The following is a 23,636-nucleotide window of genomic DNA, read 5'->3' on the forward strand; positions in this document are numbered from 1 at the left end:
GGTGCTGAGCAACCAGAATTTCTGGCTCGATGAAAACATTTTAATTTCTTTTAAAGTGATATAACTTGTTAAATTCAAGTATAATAACATTTTAATCAATGAGTTTTACTAAATGCTTTTTATTTTAAAAGGCCATTTTTATCTATTGAATGTTCGTTTTGAGGCTGTTTTTATTAATTGAATGTTCATTTTTTTGCCATAATTTTAATTCAATTATGGCACTCTTGGTCTTCCATAATAACATACTCTCACTATAATCCACCGGAGCCTCCACAGACTATGCCGCTATGCTGCAAGTGACACTAGCCGAGCGAAAGGAGAAGGGAGGAGACCGGTGTTAGGAATCAAATAGACTGAACTGTATCAAGGTGGGGGAGTATTTCAGATGCTGCGTTGTTGACATTTTGGTTTTGTTTTACTTTATAATATTTTAGCTAGCGTTTTTCATTATGGTTCAGCCTATCCTGGCTTTTGTCAAGAAAAAAAAGAGTTTGTAAAATGCTATTATTTGTGGGGATTCTCCGGTTGAATTTGGCGGTGCTTGAGCACCCCCAGAAACAGGCTGGTTACGGCCATGATTTGGGGGCAACATTTGGCACGCTGGCCATGAGTTTTACAAATACATTGTAACCAGGGTTGGGTTGGGTTACTTTAACTTGATTACTTTCAATTACTTTTGGATTACTCCAATACCAAATATGCTAATAAAAGACAAAAGAAACTAAATATGAATAAAATTATGACTCACAACACGTGGCAAGCTTTCTCTCCTGGCTTTGATCCCCGCCAAAACTAACATAAAATGCGACAGAAACATAATAAAAATAAATCCAAACAGCTTGCCAACATCATTTTTGCCGTTCCATGTATTCCGTTACTCCCCAAGCCTGCACAAAATTTAGTAATTTTATTCCTATTTAGTTTCTTTTGTCTTTTATTTGCATATTTGGTATTGGAGTAATCCAAAAGTAATTGAAAATAATCAAGTTAAAGTAACCCTACCCAACCCTGATTGTAACTTAAGTGATACGTCAAATTCGGATAAATCGTTCTCTCGTCGAGAAATGAATAAGTTATGAGTTACAATGTTGAAAAGAAATGCACTCCATAGAAGATGGGTCGGTGCTTGATGAAGAACACATGCGATTGGGGCATAAATATGTGTTTATTGCGAACTAAAGACGTTAAATGCAATTGGATTCAGTTTAGTACATTTGATTTGAAATGCATCTGTGCCACATCCGATTCGTAAATACTCAGAGGGAGTAACGGGCAAACCCGCTCAAGGCGTTGTTTGGTATGCCACATCATAAAAATCAGCAAAACACGTAAGAACTCTCGTAAAATGAGTGTCTGAAACATTGCTAAGCTAGTAAGGACAATTCATCTGCGCTTTCCACGTCCATAGAGGGCAAATATTGTGATCAGGAACAAGATGCTGATTTATTATTCAAACTTTGATTGTGTACCACTGCGAATAACGTCTTCAGGGAAAAAATACGTCATACGTTTACACTTTGTTATTTTATTACTATTATGTCTGCTTTCTTATCGACACATTTTTTGATCGCGACGCCTTCAGAAATGTAAACCTCATATTAAATAATAGAGTTGTAAAGAGTAAGCTATATATACTTTCGCAGTTTTTGCATCAGCCTTAATCAAAGATTTGCCCCTGCCAAGATGGCCGCCAAGTAGGAACGTTAGTTAGTTAGTTAGCTTGTAGCTCGTGTAGGCGTAGGCGCGGCTTCACGTCTGCTGATAAAACCACACAAGGCCGACCGTTCTTCAATCGGAAAGTTCTCAAGATGAGTGAGGTTATTATTCCCCGAATAGCGGTCATCATTTTGAGCACCTTAATTTTTATAGCAGTTCTCGTCGTTAACGCGTTAGCTGGGGTGGGCAGAGGTAAGTTGTATTTTTTTTTTTTTTACCTCGCTACAAGCCGCTCGTTTGGTATGTTATGACACCAGCAGTACACGTGAGTGCGTGTATGCGTACTTTAAGGAATACCCACACGTGTTTTTGAATATTATTTCATGTTCTGAAAACTTAATCTTCACTTGACAAAAAGTGAAGTGTAAGTGCCAAACTAGGGGCATTCGGAATTTCACGAGTCTCACAAATTTCTATATATTGGATTATTGAACTAGCTTAGCTAGGTAATAATGTGGACTTTAAAATCAATCAGGTTATTTATAAAAAATTGTAATTTTTTTTTAAAGTGTATTGTATCCTGAACATCACGATTCGCAGATCCATTATCTGCCAAGGTCCTAGGGGCACAACTTCTTGGGGTGTGTTTTGGGCAGGTACAGCCTGGCAGCGCATCACATCCTGTGGTGTTTTGGGGCAGGTAAAGCCTTGCAGCGTTCATTCGTCTCCATGCTTTTTTGGGGTAGGCGTTTGCTCCCCGACACGAAGAAATAGTACTGGTTTCCATGGTCACCAGCAGCAGGAGAAGCCTCCTGCTCTGACTTAGACAAAACACCTTCATCATCTGTTCGTCGTTGTTTTTCAGTGTTAACATACTTCCTGTTGTTAAAACGTCATATTGTCAGTTATAACGAAATTGTGAATATGCTTAATTGCTGTTAAAATTGTCGAGAAAAATTGTTCAAACCTCACATTGTTTATTTGCTGTTAATAACGTCAATAAAATTGTTCAAACCAAAAATAAAAGAAAAAAATGCTGTTAAAAGTGTCGATAAAAATTGTTCAAACCTCATATTGTTAGAATATGATATAATGAAATTGTGAATGTTTAGATGCTGTTAAGTGTCATTAAAATTGTTCAAACCCCCCAAAAAAGTCTTGCATTTGTTAACTGCAAATGAAGGCTTGAAAAGGTCTTAAAATATTTCCAAGTCTTAAACTTAATGCTCAAATGTCTTAATTTTTCACTGTCTTATCTGCGTGAAATAACTTGCAACAGTATAATGAGTAAACAAAAAAAGTATGAAACGTTGTGTCGCCAGATTACTTTTCATTTGCTCCCACTTTTAAATCTCGCACCTATAAATGCAATGGGTCGGTTGGAAAATCCAGATTTCTGCAGAATTATGTTTGAACTTTACATACAGTAAGTCTCTTACCCGCTACTGTCGTCGGGGTAACTTTGGGATGGGGAGGTGTAAGTTTAACCCGTTGTGGTTTGAGTGATTTGAAATATGACTGGGTTCAGGTTAGTGCTGCTCTATCAACTGCTATCTAATCAACATTACGATGTGACGTAGTGCGCTTTTGTAAGTGCGCTTTTATAATCGCAAAACACAACGTTTATTTTTCAAGGACAGTAACCATAACAAAGCTCTCCAGAAGAGAGCGCTGTTTGTTTAGATTTAACCCCTTAACGATCCTGCAAACCACAACTAAAATCTCAATCCAAGCCTTACCCAAAGTAAATTGAATGCGGTTGGTGAACCATTTCGAGAATCTGGAGGGTTTTGGTCTCTTTTGAAAGGATACAGTCTCATGTTTTGTCTCACACTGAAATAACACTGGAAGTGTAACTAACATTGAGTAATTTAAGTTGCAACACGCAGAAATCTATCTATCTACCTTGGTCATATCCCTCAAGAGGGGTGACCGACAGCAAGACAAACACATACAATAACAAAGAAAATAGAAGGGAAATAAATAGCAAAAAAACACACCCCAAAATTTTTGGACCATGGCCAACCCAATTGCCCAAACACCCAAACAAGTTAGGCACCTCGGCATCTAAGTTGGTCATGCTTTCGTCCCTCCAGATGAAATGGGACACCAGAAAATGGCCATGTCACTCGGGTCAGGGTGACACAACACACTCTTTTGTTCAACAGCAGGGCCCGACAGCTTTCACTGGTTTACTCCTGCCGCATCATACGGGTGCCCAGCCCATCCTTAAGAACGCGTCCACAGTTCCACTATACTTTCACAACACTGGTTCGAGAGCGTTCTCCATCCGGGCACCGGTGCTGTGGAATGCTCTTCCCCCTGAGATTCGATCTGCAACCTCAGTGGAAATGTTTAAATCTAAACTTAAAACTCACTTCTACTCCATTGCATACGAATAACCTACTCCTCTTGTCGGTTGAAAATAGTTTGTGTAATATAGTGTAACAATCTGTGAAGCCCTTTGAGACTCTTCGTGATTTAGGGCTATACAAATAAAAATGACTTGACTTGACTTGACCAACAACAACAGCTCTAGCTTCCACTAGATTTAGACCTCTTTCCTGCAGTGCACTCATGACACGATCCATCCACGTCAATCGCGGCCTTCCTCTTGGTCTCCTTCCATTGACTTCTGCTGATGGTAGTGACCCTCCAGAGACCTTAAGTGTTCCTGAATATTTTTTCATGAACGTGGAACAATCCATTACCCACACAAAACACACGCTACATTGGTGGCAGCAGTGGAATTACGAACAGGTGAAACAGACATGTAGCCTAGATGGTAGTGTGCCCGCTTTGAGACTGGGAAGTCGCTGGTTCGCGCCTCGGCCGAGACATACCTAATTGGTATAATGGCGGCGCCCTCTGTTGGCTGCGGCTGCATCGACTCGCTACAACGGGTCAGGTGTATCGACATTTCGTTCTGTGTACATTGTTACAAAGAATGACAATACAAAGGAAATTATTATTATTATTATTATTATACACAAACTAGGAAGAGGAAGCACAAATAGTAGGTTTTTATTCTGGCCTGATTTTGTTTTTTGTTTTTTTGGAATCACATGCAAGATGAGTGTAGCATGGGCATCTTAGCTGGAAAACAGCTGGGACAATACCATGAAGCCCTACCTGGTCCCAGGTCATATTCGATCACCGTCTGATAAACGAAACATTCATATTTTATACATTTTCCTAGGTGTGACTGGTGACATCATACAGACACCTCTCTACTTCTCAACAGTCTGACACCTTGCAGGCGGGTTAAAGCATGTAACTAGAATTAACCCTTGAATGCCCCATTCTTAGTCCCGTCCTCTCGAAAGCAGCGATTTGCGAGTCAGCTCGGCGTTTGGGTCCGTACCCATCCCTGACCCCTGCGTGGTCTCACTCACGGCCACTTCAGTCCCACCCTTAGTCCAGGCTTGGTCGCATCCTGGTTGGCGGCCAGTTCCCCCATGGTGCCAGCGCAATAGGGCCACCCTTGGGAAAACAGACCTCAGCCGCTGGGTTTGCAATACCTTCCTTACTCCTTTGGTGCAGGGCTGTTAAGTCCCCGCCATCGCTGGCTTGCGGTGCCGGAGTCCGTAACGACTTTGCGCCTGAAGTTTCATTAGATGTGCTCTTGAAAATGTCTTAAAAAGTCTTAAATTTGAATGGGAAAATCCTGAACATCCATTCTGTATATCAACTTTAGGATGGTTACAAAGGTTGGAAAAAAATGTGACTCTGATACACAAACGGACATAAATAATAAATGAATGACTGTGCTTTGCAGGTTTGTTCAATTCCTCTACAGGTAACGTTTCAGCCCGTTATGAAACAGGCATCACTCCTGCTGGTTGGACCTTCTCCATTTGGGGTGTCATCTACACCTGGCTCTCCTTGATGGTTATATACATCACCCTCTTTATTTTCAGAGGGTAAGCCAATTGTGTACTGACCGAAGTTTAAAGTTTAGATTTTTTTCTCACATACATTTTAATTTTTTTGAACAGATCCTGGGCTCAGTGTCTGCTGCCGTATGCTTTCTTTTTCTTCTGGTTGCTCAGCATTGTACTGAATATGACATGGCTGTTTTTGTGGGACGGAGAGTAAGTAATTTGTCTAAAGGGTTATCTTCCCTGCTTCTATTTTCTAAAACTGACTTTAATTCTTATCTTTACTTCATTTAATCAGATTGTACTGTATTACTTATACAGAACTTTGTACGCAATGATGTCTGTAAAAGAAGGTTGATATCAGTGCGTCAGGGGCCATTTATATGTAGCCACTCTCGCTTCACATTTATTTCATTCATCCTGACACCTTCAAACAGGGTTGGGACTCGGAATGGTTACTTTAAAAATGTAATCCGATAGTTACTTATTAACCTGTTGAAAAATGCCATCAGTATCGTAATCAGAATAGCATAATAATGCCGTATTGAACTTTGCATTTGATTACTTTTGAATTTCTCCAATACCAAATATATTATCCATCCATTATCTGCACCGCTTATCCTCAGTAGGATCGTGGGGGTGCTGGAGCCCATCCCAGCCATCTTCGGGCAGTGGGCAGGGGACACCCTGAACCGGTTGCCAGCCGGTCGCAGGGCACACAGAGACGGACAACTCACTCGCTCATTCACACCTAGGGACAATTTTCATGTTTTTGGAATGTGGGAGGAAACCGGAGAACCCGGAGGAAACCCACGCAAGCACGGGGAGAACATGCAAACTCCACACAGGAGGTTCGATCTCATGACCTCAGAACTGTGCCGCACAAGCGCTAACCACTGCGCCGCCGTGTTGCCCGCCAAATATAATAACAAAAGACAAAATACACTGAATATAAATCATACTACTACATTTTGTTTAACATAAATGAGCAATGTAATCTCGAAAAAGAAACTGAGGAAACCAAGATCAGGTAGTTGCTTGTAGTACTTAAAAAAGGGCTCACATTTTAACCACATGTTATAATGTAATGCGCAGAAAACTTTGAGTTGTCTGTCTCTGTGTGCCCTGTGATTGGCTGGCAACCAGTTCAGGGTGTCCCCTGCCCACTGCCCGAAGACAGCTGGGATGGGCTCCTTCTACTACTACTGGTGCAGATAATGGATGGATGGATGAAAGTTAAAGTTATGCATACCAGACTGCTACACACACTTTTAAATAAGAAAAGTAATCCCTATTTTTTTTAAAATATACCTGTAATTTTATGACTTCTTTCTTTTCTGTAGCTAACTGATTTTTTTTGGTATCTTGATTATGAAATGCTGTTACATATATTCCGTTACTCCCCAAATATGCCCCAAATAAGAATATGTCTGTGATAACTTTGTCTCCTTTTTGCTTATTTCAGGTTGATGCTTGCAGGATTGGTTGTGTTGATCCTGATCGTGATTGCCAATTACAGCGCTTTGGGTATTGTTTGCTATATCACGGATTACCACGGACTCTGGCTGAAAACATATTATCCCAAAGATTTGACCTGTATTTACATTCTGGTGAGTATACTGCTGAGTGTGCTAAAATCGCCTATAAAAAGCTCCAGAATTTTTTTTCTTAAAGGGGCAATGTGTGTTATTTGGCACCTCTTAATGGTAAAGAAACAAATTCATTAAAAATATTTATTGATTTGAATGATAAGCAAAGTACATTATATAAATGTGAATTTTATTTTAAATGGTAAATGGTCTGCATTTATATAGCGCTTTTCAAGTCAATGAAGACCTCTCAAAGCGCTTTACAATATGCTTCACTCACCCATTTACACACACACACTCACAACCCAATAGCGGCCATGGAGGCATGCAAGGCACCAACCTGCTTATTCAGGGACGTAATAGGGCAAGAAATTTGTCTTTAGGGGCGGCAGTAGCTCAGGAGGTAGAGCGCCCGTCAAGAGATCGCAGCTCGAATCCCGGCTCCTCCGTGTTACATGTCGAAGTGTCCTTGGGTAAGACACTGAACCCCTAATGCCCCCAATAAGCAGGCTTGCGCCTTACATGGCTGCACGGCCGCTATTGGGAAATGTGAAGCACATTGTAAAGCGCTTTGGGAAGTCATTGACTTGAAAAGCGCTATATAAATGCAGATCATTTCATTTCATTTATTTTACATAGTACAAGGCCAACATGATTGTTTGCCATCTTGCTGCTTCAGGTACCCCTTAAAAAAAACAAAAAATACTAACAAAAATGGTGCAGTTTGATTACTTTGTTTCTCCGTAGTTTGTATGCTTCCCTGTGCTTTTTAGCTCTATGTCATGAACCGGAAAAGGACCCAAATGCGTGACATTTCTCACACATGCCTTTTATTATATGGGAAATGGGGAGTCATGCACGTTAGGCAGCAGTCTAGCGTGGAATGACAGGAAGCCAGAGGCCGACGAGATCGATACCAACTGCCCGAGCAGATATCGGACAGATGGGGTCGATACAGGACAGGACAGACAGGATTGATATCAAAACAGGATATCAAAATTAAACAGGACAAGCTAGACGGGATCGAAAATTGGAGATAATAATAAACAGGATAAACATAGACGGGAACGATACCGGACAGGAAACGCAGGCAGAACACCGGACAGAGTCACAACTCACATCTTGCGGGGCAGAGTTTCGCTGACGGACTGACAAATCATGAGTGAGAGCACTGAGTTTAAATAGACGGGAAGCCAATCTGTCAACGAACCACAGCTGGCGCCACACGGGCGGGGCCAATTGGGCGCCATGGCAACCGCCACACTCAAGTTTTCGGTTGCACTACACACTACATCGACATCTAAATCAAATAACCTTTATTTATAATGCACTTTTCAAGCAAACGAAATGCTACTCAAATTGCTCTTTAAAAACATTCTGTGTACAGCAAGAAAGCAAAAAAGTGGCTGATTGCTGCTTCACCATCGGTTTTGGTTCTAAACCTGGGGGAGCAGTCAAGAAGTCGCTATCAGAGGACCAGAGGGGTGATATGATACAAGCAGATCAGACAGATAGGATGGCCCAAGACCATTAAGACATTTAAAAAACAGTAAAAGCACCTTAAAATTGATCCTGAAACGCACAGGGAGCAATTGCAATGATTTTAAAACTGGTGTGATGTGATCCCCTCCCGTGCTGCTGAGTTTTGCAATAGCTGCAAGCTAGCAATACTCTTTTCGGGAAGACCTGAGAGCAGGGCACGACGATAATCTAAACAAGAAATGTATAAAAGCATGCATCAGTATTCCCTTGTAAAAATCATACTTCAGAATTACTAAAAAAAAGAAAAAATCTAAATCCCTACAGTAATACATAAAAACTAAATAACAAACGAAGTGCTTAAAACGGGAACCTAATGTACTATTTTCTCTAGTTGTGGTAGTTTCAGAGCAAATTTAATGAAACTAAAAATAAGTATCGTTTTCTCCAATAATACTGTTATACAAGCAAACTGCCAGCTTGTTCCACCTCAATGGAATTGTTTAAATCTAGGCTTAAAACACACTTCTATTCTATAGCTTATGAATGACCTATACGTCACGTTGACAATATCTGTGTCTTATTTGTTGTTGTAAGATCCATTGCAGCCTGGTCATCCTGGAAGGGGGATTACCTCATGTGGGGTCCCTTCTCGAGGTTTATCCATTGTCCTCATGTTGAGGTTTTTGAGTTTTTCCTTGCCCTCATGTAGGTTTTAGATCAGGGAATGTTGTAATAATAGTCTGTAGTTTGCAATAGTCTGTGGGTTGTGCAGCCCGTTGAGACTCCTTGTGATAAAGGGCTATTCAAATAAACATGACTTGACTTCTGTGCCACCTGACCTGCCACCATGCAGTGCTCCTATTTTAGGTTAAAATTCATAGCAAAGCAATCAGAAGTTTGATGGGACCTTTAATGAAAAAAATACTTCTCAAGTCACAAGTCTCGAAGGCACAACTTTACAAATTCTCTCACACGCTTACATATCCCAAGGGTATATTACCATTTGCACCCAACATTTTTATACATTCTATCAAATGTATCTATTGGCTTCATGTCATTTCATTTTGTCTCTACATGTAAACCTGGAAGATCCAAAACGGTTTGGCTCTCTATACCACGTGGACCACCATTGCATCTTTGATTAACTTTGCGGTTGTCCTTCAATTGTGGGATGTGGTGAAGAGCACAGCGGCAACCATCTCCCTTTGCTTCTTGTTTGCCGAGTTGGTGGGCTGGTAAGATGACTGAAAGCCTTTTCAAATACAGTTATATTTTGTCCAACCAGAAGAAAAAACCCTCAAATTCGATCACAATATCTGTGGCCCTACTTTATAATGATTGGCTTTTGTCACTATGTACCCCTTGTAATCTATGTCTTTCACTAATAATGAATACATGGAAAATGCTGATTCCTTATTTAAATACTCAAAAGCATGTCCGCTTTTACTTTCTCACATATATCCAGTGTTAAAAAAACAGAAGAACAAATAAACCACAGTTAGCATTTCATTTATAAGATATGCAGTGGCATGGGAAGAAGAAATATATTATTTTTACTTAGATGACAACACAAATCACTTTGGCTCTATACTACTTTAACAAAGATATTCTGTTTATTTGGAAATATAAATGTTATGTCACACTACGCTATTGGTTTAACATTGATCTTATGTACAGACACTCCCCTACTTATGACCATTCGAGTTACGAAAAACGGTAGATACGAAAAATGTTTTCGGGATATCGAAAAATATCCGGACATTTCTGTAAGTTAGATTTTGTATCGTACACCTTTTACCGAGTACAGTAGAGTACTGTAGTGTTTCTTTCCGCTGCTATCGGTGTGTGGCGCTGTGAGAGCTCACCCAGCATCCACCGGCTTCTTTTTCCTGTCAAAGCTCCAGTTCGTGTGTAAACATACTGTACTGTATCTCCAGCACACTAAGAACTTTGACATTTTTATAGTTTAATATCTCGTGCATCCATTCAATATGGTTAGTGTAAAGTGTAAAAAAAGAGGCGAGCTGTTTCATTTTAAATGAAAGTGGAATAAGAAAGCTTGATGCGGTTGAGAAAATGGTTGTATTGCTTTTTTTCGGGCACTTTCCTCCACGGAGTCGGAAGTAGCCTAACTCTTGAAGCTTATCTTCCAAAAGTAAGTTGAACTTCACTTTATAGAGCATATTATTTTATGAAATATTTGTTTTTTTAGTACAAAACGATACAGGTTACTCATACAAGCCTTAAATATACTTATATAAACCTTAAACATACAAAATATAGCACTGAAGCAACTTACGAACAAATTCAGTTTACGAATGATCGTCCAGAATCTGACAATTTCAGCAGCGTCTGTATGTCAATCTTTTGAGTTTGTAATTTATGACGTAAGCAAAACTAATTCTCTGCGCAGGTTCATTCTTGAAAACTGGGTACTGGATCGCTGGGTCCGCAACATTCTGACAGTGTACCCGGTTGTGATCGTGGCATTGGTTGGAAATGTATTGAAACATTTTGACCGATTGGACCCCAGCCCAAATGCCATCTTTATGGGTGAGTTTGACATCATTTCTTCTTAAAATTTAGTTTTTTTTATGTTTGCAATGGGGGTGAGATAACCTACCGTATCTATTTGTGTAAATGCAAATTTCTTTTTATATAGCTAAAAAGTTTTAGTTTGGATCCGTGTTATATATACACAAGATTTTGCTGTATTTGCGCAATGCTGCTGCTGGAAATGTGAATTCCCTTAGGGGATGAATAAAGTATCTATCTATCTATCTATCTATCTATCAATGATTGATCACTCGACTACCAATGCTATTTATGACATAAGAAAAGGCGGTGGATTTTATCCCATTTTCATGTACAATGCTTACGATACGGAGAAATTGGTTTTCATTGTAACATGCGAAATGCACATCGTAATTAACATTCGTCTCTTTTTCATGAGGTGCAGAAGAAAATGGATGAATGTATCATTGTTTTCAATTCTGTTTTTTTTTGTGTCCACTTGGTCTTAAATTTGATATCAAATGGCATTAAAAAGTCGTAGAACGTCTTAAATTTAACTTGCCTTAAGCTGTAGGAACCTTGATAATTATACACGCAGACATTTATATGTTATGCACCGTTTTTAAGCACTGATTCAACTTTGAATGCTTTACATTTGATAACTCTAAATGCAAGTGTTTTCTTTTGCATGACATTTGATAAAAATTTTTGATAAATGAGATAAAATTGGGGGCGGCAGTAGCTCAGGAGGTAGAGCGCTCGTCTTGGGATCAAGGGATCCCAGTTCGAATCCCGGCTCGTCCGTGTTACATGTCGAAGTGTCCTTGGGTAAGACACTGAACCCCTAATACCCCCAATAAGCAGGTTAGCGTCTTACATGGCTGCAATACAAGGCCACTATTGGGAAATGTGGAGCACATTGTAAAGCGCTTTGGGAAGTCATTGACTTGAAAAGCGCTATATAAATGCAGATCATTTCATTTCATTTCAAAAACTATAGTATGGAAAATATTGCGAATACAGTGAAATGCACTTTTACTGCTGTATTCCTACGGGGATGAATAAAGTATCTATCTATCTATCTATCTATCTATCTATCTATCTATCTATCTATCTATCTATCTATCTATCAAAATATGGCCTATAAAAATAACAATTTCCTTATTTAAATGTGCACAAAGCCGTACAAAAATATATTTTTGTGGAGGAGGGGTCCACAAAGTGGACACTGAACCAACTGCAATTGTTTATTTGTAGCACTTTTCTAAAAACTTTCTCATCAGCAGGCCATAAGAAACCCGCAGGCCCTAGTTTGCTCACCACTGTTCTAAAGTAATTGAATGCATATTGTGTTGTGTATTTAAATGACTATTGGGGAAAACATGATCGCATTGCATGTGACGTCACATGTCGTTAGTCGTGGCGTTCACACTGGAGATCAAATCGCATACAAGTCGCATTTAGTTGGAAATGTGAACGATCTCATAAAAACATCGAATTTCACCCCAAAAATCGGAATTGAGCATTAAGCTTTGCAGTGTGAGCCCAGCCGTAGATTGCTTGATCTTGATGGTAACACGTCACCTCCATTCCTGCTAAATATTTGCCTTTTGGCACATTTTCGCTACAAACTATGATGTCTTTAAGGTCAGGCTTCATTTTTTTTCTTCATGCTGTACGCTGCCAACATTTTTAACAGTTTTCCTGTCTCGCTCCGAGGTCGCAATTAAGTACTGCGGGGGGAGACTTTTTTTTTGTCTCTTTATCCCGTCTCTCTTCGCTTGTCTTGGCATCCGTGTTGAATATTTTTTTCATGGGGTCACTTAAAGACCTGCTCTACTTTGTGCCTACAGATAACACTCAATGCTCTCAATCTTTGCTATATGCTATATGGAGGCTAAATGTAAACAAAACACTCTGCCACTGAGAACGCCACTGCCTCATTGTGTAGTGGAGGTGCAATTGTACTTTATTCTGGGAAAGTTAGGAAAAAAAAGTTCCCCAAAGTCAAACGCGCCTCTGCCCCACATCATGGAGCCTCGCGCTCCCCCTTTATTTAAGAACTATTGGTGTAATGGTCTGCTGTATGAGAGACATTGCTGTATGATGATTCGTGTCATTATTTGTCTGTCAACAAATACAGTAATCTACATGTACATTTTGTGTGTTTTGTTAGTTACTCTGCTGGTGGTGGCGTGCGTCCTGCTGGTGTTTCGAATCTGTAACGTCATCTGGAGAAACAAATGGAAGCCTCTCTTCTCTCTCGGGTCGGCACGGCAGTTGATTTCACCCCTCGATGGAAACAAATTTAGGCTCTTAGCCTAAATAGAAGGATTGTTGACATTTGCCGCATTTTCCAGAGTATAGGGCGCACCTGATTATAAGGCACACCCTTAAAAGTATTAATTTGTTAAAAAATGTCATATACAGTGGAACCTCGGTTCTCGACCATAATCCGTTCCAGAACCCTGTTCGAAAACCGATTTGGTCGATCACCGAAAATCGTTTTTGCCATTAAAAGTAATGTAAAATCATTTTAATCCGTTCCAACACCGCTTACAATGAACGTAAACATGAAGCTAACCCAGGCTAATCGTACGTTCGCGTTAGCGTAATCTTCCGTACGAAAGATTACGCTAACATGAACGTGTACAACAAAAAAAATCAGGTCGTTTACACGTCATTTAGCACCCGGGTCTCCCCAAAAAGTGGTGAGTGGTTAAAAGATAAAGAAAATAATTATGAATAGGATTTCTTACCTTTGTGGTGCTCAGCAGAAGCCATGCTGTATGTATAGCAAGATCGGAAACTCGCACACCTTCTTCATATTTTGCTATTATTTCTTTCTTAAATGCAATAGTTGTAAGCACTACCCTTTTTTTTTCACCTGTAGCAACTTTGCTGCTTGCACCGACCTTCTTGAGAGACATAATTAGGGGCTAAAACACTCCGTTCACCGATATCTAAAGCGAAAGCAAAAAGAAGTGCGCGCGCACACGTCATAACAGTTCTTCACGAGGGGTGGGGGCAATCTACACCCGTACGCCGCTCAGCATCGCCCCTAGCGCACCGGCGTTCGAACTCGGATTTTTTGAACGAAAAGCGAAGCAAGAATTTCTCGAAATTTTTGGTCGAGAACCGATTTGTTCGAACTGAGAGGCGTTCGAAAAACAAAGTTCCACTGTATAGGGCGCACCTGACTACAAGACGCATGAAATAGAACTACAGTCAAGGTCTGCATTAAAAAAGACGACAGAAAATAAGTAAATTAATAGAACATAAACGTTAGGTCATCTGATTTCAAAAATGAATAGAATTATTCATAAGCGGTTAACATATGAAGAACCACTTATGAATAATTCCATTCATTTCCATTCATTTTTGAAACCAGATGACCTAACGTTTATGTAAATTATTAGAACATAAACGTTAGGTCATCTGGTTTCAAAAATGAATGGAATTATTCATAAGCGGTTAACATATGAAGAAGTATTTCATTGTAATTATGTATTTCCTATTTTATTTATAGTATTTACAGTCTAGTGACCAGCTCGGTGGCCTTGGGGGTAAGGCGCCCGCCCCGAGACTGGGAGGTTGTGGTTCAAGCCTCGGCCGAGTCATACCTAAGACTTAAACATTGGTACCCGTTGCCTCCCTGCTTGGCGTTCAGCATTAGGGTTTGGAATTGGGGGGTTTGGTCTCCTAATGACTCCCAACACCTCAGTTGGGTTGAGCGAGGGGGCTGGGAATCAGCTCCTCTGAATCAATCTCCCAAAAAGAGTCAGAAATGAATCTAGCCACCTCACACTAGGGGGATATGGCTGTGGTATACTGGACTGTCTCAGAAAATTAGAATATTGTGATAAAGTTCTTTATCTTCTGTAATGCAATTAAAAAAACAAAATGTCATACATTCTGGATTCATTACACATCAACTGAACTATTTCAAGCCTTTTATTATTTGAATATTGCTGATTTTGGCTTACAGCTGAAAAAAACTCAAAAATCCTATCTCAAAATATTAGAATACTTCCTCTGACCAAGTAAAAAAATAATTTTATAACAGCAAAACTAAATCAAACATTTGAAAATGTCCATTGATGCACTCAGTACTTGGTTGGGAATCCTTTTGCACGGATTACTGCATCAATCCGGCGTGGCATGGAGGCAATCAGCCTGTGGCATTGCTGAGGTGTTATTGATGCCCAGGATGCTTCGATAGCGGCCTTCAGCTCATTTGCATTTGTAGGTCTGGTGTCTTTCATCTTCTTCTTAACTATACCCCACAAATTCTCGATGGGGTTCAGGTCAGGGGAATTAGCAGGCCAATCAAGGACAGTGATGCCATGGTCAGTGCACCAGTTACTGGTGGTTTTGGCACTGTGGGCAGGTGCCAGATCATGCTGGAAAATGAAATCCTCATCTCCATAGAGCTTTTCAGCAGATGGAAGCATGTAGTGCTCTAAAATCTCTTGGTACACAGTTGCATTTACTCTGGACTTGATGAAACACAGTGGACCAACACCAGCAGCTGACATGGCTCCCCAAACCATTGCTGACTGTGGGAACCTCACACTGGATTTCAAGCAACTTGGATTTTGCTCCTCTCCAGCCTTTCTCCAGACTCTGGCGCCTTGACTTCCAAATGAAATGCTTTTCGTCTGAAAAGAGGACTTTGGACCACTCTGCAACTGTCCAGTGCTTCTTCTCCATAGCCCAAGTCAGACGCTTCTTCCGTTGTCTTGAGTTCAGAAGTGGCTTGACCATGGGAATACGGCTATTGTAGCCCATTTCCCGGACACGTCTGTGAACTGTGGCTTTTGATACCTGGACTCCAGCTTCAGCCCACTGTCTTTAAAGCTCCCCCAAATTCTGGAAGCGGCTCTTCTTCACAATTTTGTTAAGGCTGCGGTCATCTCTCTTGGTTGTGCAGCGTTTCCGGCCACATTTTTCCCTTCCAACAGACTTTTTGTGGATATGCTTTGAAACTGCACTCTGTGAACAGCCTGCTCTTTGAGAAATGTCTTTTTGTGTCTTACCCTCCTGATGGAGGGTATCAATGATGGTCCTCTGGACAGCAGTCAGATCAGCAGTCTTCCCCATACTTGTGATTTAGTTTACTGAACCAAGCTGAGTGTTTTTAAGGCTCAGGAAACCTCGCAAGGTGTTTTGAGTTAATTAGATGATTCAGGTGATTAGTTGAATAGCCTACTTGTATACTTTTTCATGATATTCTAATATTTTGAGATAGGATTTTTGAGTTTTCTTAAGCTGTAAGCCAAATTCAGCAATATTCAAATAATAAAAGGCTTGAAATAGTTCAGTTGATGTGTAATGAATCCAGAATGTATGACATTTTTGTTTTTTTAATTGCATTACAGAAAATAAAGAACTTTATCACAATATTCTAATTTTCTGAGACAGTCCAGTATATATATAATTTACAGTCTATAAGGTGCACCGGATATTAAGGCACGCCTTCGCATTTCTGGCAAATATCTGCGCTTTAGATGCGCCTAATAGTCCTGAAAATAACCTATTTCAGACCACTAGACATTAACGCATTTGGTGTCACAAATTTTACTTGAAACTTCAAACCTGTACTTCAAAAACTAACCACTAAAACGGTCCAGTAACTGTAAATGGGAACTTGTCAATAGAGGAGGGCTTTATTTATGTTTACATGAATGCTGTACTGAATGCAAGCTAGTGTAGTGTAGGAAGTGTCTAGGTAAGTGAAATTACACTTAATAAAGGGTTTTTCTTTTTTCACTTGGAGATATTAGAGAGGAAGGACGGAGGCTTTGCTGAATATCACCACTATTTGCACTGAAAAATACAATCAATTTTAAACGCTAAATTTTGCTGTACAGTGTTCCCTTGTCATATCGTGGATCGTCTGTGTTTTTTTCTATCAGTTTTGCGTATTTTAGTGTGTACAGTAAGACCTCGGTTATCGCGGTACATCGGGACCAAAACCACCCGCGATAAGTAAAAAACCGCGAAGTAGCGGCGCACCTTCAAAAATTATTAATTTTTTTTAACGATTATTTTTTAGACCCGGTTAATGGGGAACAAAACCACCCGCAAAAAGTGAAAATCTGCGAAGTAGCGACGACCCTTCAAAAAGGAAAAAAAATCTCATCTCATTATCTGCACCGCTTATCCTTATTAGGGTCGCGGGGGGGCTGGAGCCCATCCCAGCCATCTCCGGGCAGTGGGCAGGGGACACCCTGAACTGGTTGCCAGCCAATCGCATCTGCAAATCACATTAGTTAGCGCAGCTAGCTGCGTTCTTCATCGACGCACGAGCCGAGTGATGCACCGCTAAGAGTCGTACAGCTGGGCGATTTTACGTCCGCCCGGGACGTTCGGAGACAAATTCACGACAGGGTTTTTATTTGCGCCGCACCGCGGGTGCCGTTCGGTCGCTCTGGCGAGCGATCCCCTAACCCGCGGCGTGGGTACTTTCGGGCGCGATACGCACGACACCGACACAGTTACGGGGATCCCGCGCACGCCCGCCGCCTGTCGTCGTGCCGCGCTACTGGGGCCGTTGGACGAGCGGGCTCCCCCCAGTTACGGGGGTAGCCCGATCACGCCCACCGCCTTTTCTCGCGTCGCGCTGTGTGACGCCGCGTCCGCCGAACTCGTTCTGTCGCGCGGCCCGGGAGTGACTTCCGCCGACTCCCCCCCTCCCCCGTCCCATCCAGCCGGCCGCCTTATCCCGCGTCCGCTGACGTCGCCGAAAAAATCCGCAAAAAGTGAAAATCTGCAAAGCAGCGATGCCCTTTAACAAAAAAAAATAAACTTTTTTTTTTTTTTAACCATTACAGACTGCGAAGCTCTGAAGCCGCGAACGTCGAACCGCGAAGTAGCAAGGTCCCACTGTATTGCATAATTTCATCATGACTTAAAAAAAACATTCGAGACATTCAGAGAACTGCCTTCTGTTTCCTTGGCCGGTTGCGAGCCAAGAACGAGTGACATTGTTATGCAATAGATGTGGTTTCTGCGTTTAACTTTTGACATTAATTAAAGGATGATTTACTTCATGTCACTTGCCAAAACCTAACAAAGTACTAAGTACTGATTGCTCTTGCCCCCAAAGTGGGCTCCACAAGGTCTGCTCATATGTGGCTTGCCAGTAGCATGGACTTACACTACATATGGATGAATACAACTGTGGCATCGACTATGTATGGACCATAGCATTTTCTTAATGAGGTCAGAAAAGAAATCAGAAATGTTCTGGAAATATGGACCAATACACCTGAGGCTATTTTTAGGGAATAAGGCAGACATTCGTCCCTGTACTACAAGTCTCACAATGCTTTGCGGCATAAAATATCCCGGATGAGGGAATCTGCACAAGTAAGCAGATTCTTTGTCTTAAGATTTAGTACATATACCGTAGAACAGATGAACCGCGGAAATCGAGGGAATGCAGAATTATTTTTTGTCTAAAAGTTTTTCACTCGTGCGTTGATGCCTGTACAAAATTTCAAAGGTACCTTAATGCAGTGTTTTTCAACCTTTTTTGAGCCTGGGCATGTTTTTTACATGGGAAAAATTTTGCGGCACACCAGTAACCAAAAATCTTATAAAATGACACTGAACAGTATGTTTAATTACAATATGATTTATAATACCCCCAGTTTTTACAGCACAGACACTTGACAATGACATAATATTTGCAGAAAATGATTCATAAATATTTTATACAATTTTAAAAATTTCTCACGGCACACCTGACGATCTCTCATGGCACACTAGTGTGTCGCGGCACAGTGGTTGAAAATCACTGCCTTAATGCATATACTGTATTACACAGTTTATGGTGCAAACATTAGCCAGACGATGTGTCTACTTTTTACTTTTCAATTGAATTTATTTCAGTATCTCTTCCATTGTCCAAATGTACAGGGTGATTCAAAACAATCGGTATCCTTTGAGAGGTAGATATCGCAGAAAGTACGTTATTAAGGGAAATTAGATTAAATAAAAAAGGATATAATAGAAGGTCATAATATTTAGTCTTTCAAATCTGAACGAAAAATGAAACTGCATGTTCTGTATGCGCTCTGCCTGAGACATAATCCAGCGTCTGTCATGAGGCATATGTTGGGTCTCCAGCAGATTTCCGTACTGTTTATTTTTCTTTTTATACACAAATTATTTGCTAATAAGTTAGTACAGGGAAATACATATCTTCATGATAATAATTTACTGTTAATATCCAAAGAATATACTACTTTTTGAAACACCCTGTGTTTTTCACTGCAAAATTGAAGTGTTTTGTATTATCTTTCCAATATGCATGCCTGTATTCATTTTATTTAAACTTGAAGTTAAGTTAAATATGTTACTTTATGTAATTACTTATATCTAAACTTATTAATGCTTAGCCTGAAGTTATGTTTTTTTCCGCGGCTATCTGAAAACATGCCTACACTGAAAAAAATGGTGTGTTTGATTCATTGAGTTTAGAACCAGGTTGATTTTCTTAAGTAGACTACATGTTTACCAGATCCTAAAGATTTTATTGTGAGCAACAACAAAATGAAAATAACTTGTTAAAGAGACAGTGTGTAATATTTAGTGCCTCCTAGTGGTAGATAAACTTCTATTTTGGGAAAAAAACATTGATTTTAATCTCATCTCATTAGCTGCACCGCTTATCCTCAGTAGGGTCGCGGGGGTGCTGGAGCCCATCCCAGCTATCTTTGGGCAGTGGGCAGGGGACACCCTGAACTGGTTGCCAGCCAGTCGCAAGGCACACAGGGACAGACAACTCACTCGCTCATTCACACCTAGGGACAATGTGGACCGGACAATTAACCTGAAACGCACATTTTTGGAATGTGGGAGGAAACCGGAGTGCCCGGAGGAAACTCACGCAAGCACGGGGAGAACATGCAAACTCCTCACTAGATGGTTCGATCTCATGACCTCAAAACTGTGCCGCACACGCGCTAACCACTTCGCTGCCTGAACTGTCATACCAATGTTAATTTTTATTTAGAATAATGTCGAGAAATGTCTATTTCTTTTACACAATGAAATTCCTACTTATGTTTGTCCGGCATCCAGCCGCCATGCTGTGTGCTCTGTGGCACTGGCCCTTGCTCGTGCCAGACAACACAGTGCCATCTAGTGGTCAAATATTACACACTGGGGCTTTAAGTTTAATTCGTGATCTTTTCAGTGTATGAAACGCATGCTTCATCGAGCACTATGTCATGTTCTTGTTATCGGTGATGTCACAGCTGATATCTAATGCCAAGCAAACTATACTTTAGCACTTCTAATTGTTTCGTTTGGAATATTTGATTCTGTATTCACAATTATACTGAAAATTTGTGTTTAAATGAGTGTATCGTGTTTTTTTTAGTTGCATGAAATAAAAATTTCATATCTTGATAGTTTTTGATCAAGAGGATTTTATTGTCCTTTGCAAAAATACAACATGACTATTTGTTGCAGCTTGGTCATCCTGGAAGGGGGATTACCTCATGTACGGTCCCTTTCTAAAGGTTTTTTCATTTTCCTCATGTTGAGGTTTTTGAGTTTTTCCTTGCCCTTATGTAGGTTTTAGATCAGGGGATGGTGTAATAATAGTCTGTAGTAAGCAATAGTCTGTGATCTGTGCAGCCCTTTGAGACTCCTTGTGATTAAAGGCATCACAAATAAACTTGACTTGACTATTTTAGTGTAATCTGACACTTAAAACATCTAAGAATATTTTTCAAGTCAAGTCATTTTTATTTGTATAGCCCTTAATCACAATAAGTCTCTAAGGGCTTCACAGATTAGTACACTATGTTACAGAGACTATTTTTCAGCCGACAAGAAGAGTAGGTTATTATTCATATGCAATGGAGTAGAAGTGAGTTTTAAGTTTAGATTTAAACATTTCCACTGAGGTTGCAGATCGGATCTCAGGGGGAAGAGCATTCCACAGCACCGGTGCCCGGATGGAGAACGCTCTCGATCCAGCAGAACACTTCTTTGCTCTCGGGATCACCAGAAGACCGGCACTCTCAGATCGTAGGCTTCGGACCGGGACATAGGGGCAGATCAGATCTGAAAGATAAGAGGGAGCAAGTCCATGTATGATTTTGTACAATACTAAGAGAACCTTGAAGTCACATCTTTGGCTCACTGGGAGCCAGTGCAAGTTAGCCAAAATCGGTGTTATGTGATCGTACTTTTTTGTCCTAGTTAAAAGCCTCGCTGCGGCATTTTGTACTAGCTGAAGAGACTTGATTCTGGACTTCGGGAGACCGGAGAGTAGTGCATTACAGTAATCGAGACGGGAGGTAACAAATGCATGAATTATAGTTTCCGCATCAGACTGAGACTGTATTGAACGGATTTTGGCAATGTTACGAAGATGGAAGAAAGCGGTTCTAGTAATTTTCTTTACATGCATCTCAAAGGTTAGATCAGGGTCAAATATGACACCTAAATTTTTAACTGAGTCACTTTGTGTGATGTGACATTTGTCAATGTTCACAGCAGTTTTTGAGAATAAGTCACGGCATTTAGATGGACCAATGACTAACATTTCGGTCTTTTCAGAGTTAAGACGCAAGAAATTGAGTGACATCCACTCTTTTATCTCAGTGAGGCAGGCCTCCAAATTTCCACAGTTTAGTGTGGAAGATTCCTCCAACGGAAGATAGAATTGAGTGTCGTCTGCGTAGCAGTGGAAGCTGATATTGTACTTGCAAATAATGTAACCTAATGGAAGCATGTAAATGTTGAAAAGAAGGGGGCCAAGCACTGAACCCTGCGGAACACCGCAGGTAACATTAAAGGGCTCAGATGTCATTTCACCATATTTAACACAGTGCCTCCGTGTTCTAATTTTCATTTGTATATAAAGTAAAGAAATAAAAACATTGATGTCATAGGTATATTATCCGGGTGTTGATATGATGCCACTTCAGGACTTCACCTGAACCTCCTACCAACTCCCGACGTCTCAAGCTGGTTCTCAAGATGGGTCGCCATAGTCGAGTCATTGTGGGATTTTTCTGTGTTTTTTTCTATCTTTTTAAAAACATAGCATTATTTTTAAAATTAGCCTCAAATTTATTCATGTAAATGACTCGGTGCTCTAACACAAGGCGGACGTTTTGGTCTCAACGCCTGTCTCCTCATCCGTATTAAACATTTTTTTTTAATAGGGTCGGTTGAGGGTCTGCTACACTTTGTGTCTAAACTTCATACTCAAGGCTTATACTATGAGTCTAATGCACTGCGATGAGGCTAAATCTAATCATGAATGAGCGAGTGAGTTGTCTGTCTCTGTGTGCCCTGTGACTGGACGGCAACCAGTTCAAGGCAACCAGAAGATAGCTGGGATGGGCTCCTGAACCCATGAGACCCTACTGAGGATAATCAGTGTAGAAAATGGATGGATGGTTCAAACTGAAGGTGGCACAGTTCTGAATTAATAGGTTTAAATCCAACTACCACCCTTCCTGTGCGGAGTTTGCATGTTCTCCCTGCGTTTATGCATGGGTTTCCTCCCACATTCCAAAAACATGCATATTAGGTTGATAGGCCGGTTCAAATTGTCCCTAAGTGTGGATGTGCGAGTGAGTTGTCTGCCACTGTGTGCCCTGCGACTGGCTGGCAATCAGTTCAGGGTGGCCACTGCCCGAAGATAGCTGGGATGGGCTCCAACACCCCCGCGACCCTACTGAGGATAAGAGGTGCAGATAATGGATGTATGCATGGATGATGTGGGGCGGCAGTGGCTGAGGAGGTAGAGAGCTCGTCTTGGAATCTCCGCTGTTGTGAGTACTGTGGTTCTAGGATTGTGTTGCTACTGAAAAGAATGATTTTAGACATTGCTTTCTGAACTGTAATCTTATGTTCAGTTGATTTTTGCAATTGGGAGATGGAATAAGAGCTTGCTCTGTCCACTCCACGCATCGGCTCGGTATTGCAGTACCTCCGGGAACGGTGCATTCACACTGATCGCTGCTTGGCCCTGTGGCTAGGACCTTGACTCAGCCTCTTGGTTGGGAACAAGTGTCTCGGCTTTGTAGTGTATTATGATTTGACCGATAACAGATAATGGATAATTGATTATAGAATATAGAACAATCAACCACTACAAAATCCCCCTCCCCCTCAAGAGATCGCAGGTTCGATTCCCGGCTCCTCCGTGTTACATGTCGAAGTGTCCTTGGGTAAGACACTGAACCCCTAATACCCCCAATAAGCAGGTTAGCGCCTTACATGGCTGCACGGCCGCTATTGGGAAATGTGAAGCACACTGTAAAGCGCTTTGGGAAGTCTTGACTTGAAAAGCGCTATATAAATGCAGATCATTTCATTTAATTTCATGATTCATAGCGCACCATCTTTTCATTCTATAAATTTAAGAAGTAGATTTGTGTCCTAAATTTGCCTTGCAATTAGGGTAGTATGTTGGATCCTGGAGTCCAACCAGTTGATAAGCACTGTTTTAAATCAACCCCGCTCATTAAAAAAT

The 23,636-nt window shown here is 40.8% G+C and overlaps 1 protein-coding gene and 1 pseudogene across 2 annotated transcripts; both read left to right on the forward strand.

Annotated features, from left to right (window-relative positions):
- The first annotated feature begins 1,003 nt into the window (after window positions 1–1,003).
- LOC148376410 (uncharacterized) lies at window positions 1,004–14,947 on the forward strand. Of its 2 annotated transcripts, XR_015851968.1 has the most exons (8): window positions 1,004–1,908; window positions 5,435–5,579; window positions 5,655–5,750; window positions 7,003–7,147; window positions 9,698–9,843; window positions 11,022–11,161; window positions 13,299–14,411; window positions 14,556–14,947. XR_015851968.1 is itself a non-coding variant. In XM_088346875.1 (7 exons), exons 1-7 carry the CDS (start codon window positions 1,809–1,811, stop codon window positions 13,445–13,447), a joined length of 921 nt encoding a protein of 306 aa, XP_088203001.1. In that variant the 5' UTR covers window positions 1,004–1,808; the 3' UTR covers window positions 13,448–14,456. The 2 variants fall into 2 exon arrangements, 1 of the variants encoding a protein (XP_088203001.1); XM_088346875.1 differs by lacking the exon at window positions 14,556–14,947 and having other exon boundaries at window positions 13,299–14,456.
- Window positions 14,948–22,985: 8,038 nt separating this feature from the next.
- On the forward strand, window positions 22,986–23,112 carry LOC148376411 (U2 spliceosomal RNA; annotated as a pseudogene).
- Window positions 23,113–23,636: the final 524 nt, after the last annotated feature.

The sequence above is a fragment of the Urocampus carinirostris genome, chromosome 1 (assembly GCF_059441175.1).
Source record: "Urocampus carinirostris isolate Australia breed hairy pipefish chromosome 1, RoL_Ucar_1.0, whole genome shotgun sequence".
NCBI lineage: Eukaryota > Metazoa > Chordata > Actinopteri > Syngnathiformes > Syngnathidae > Urocampus > Urocampus carinirostris.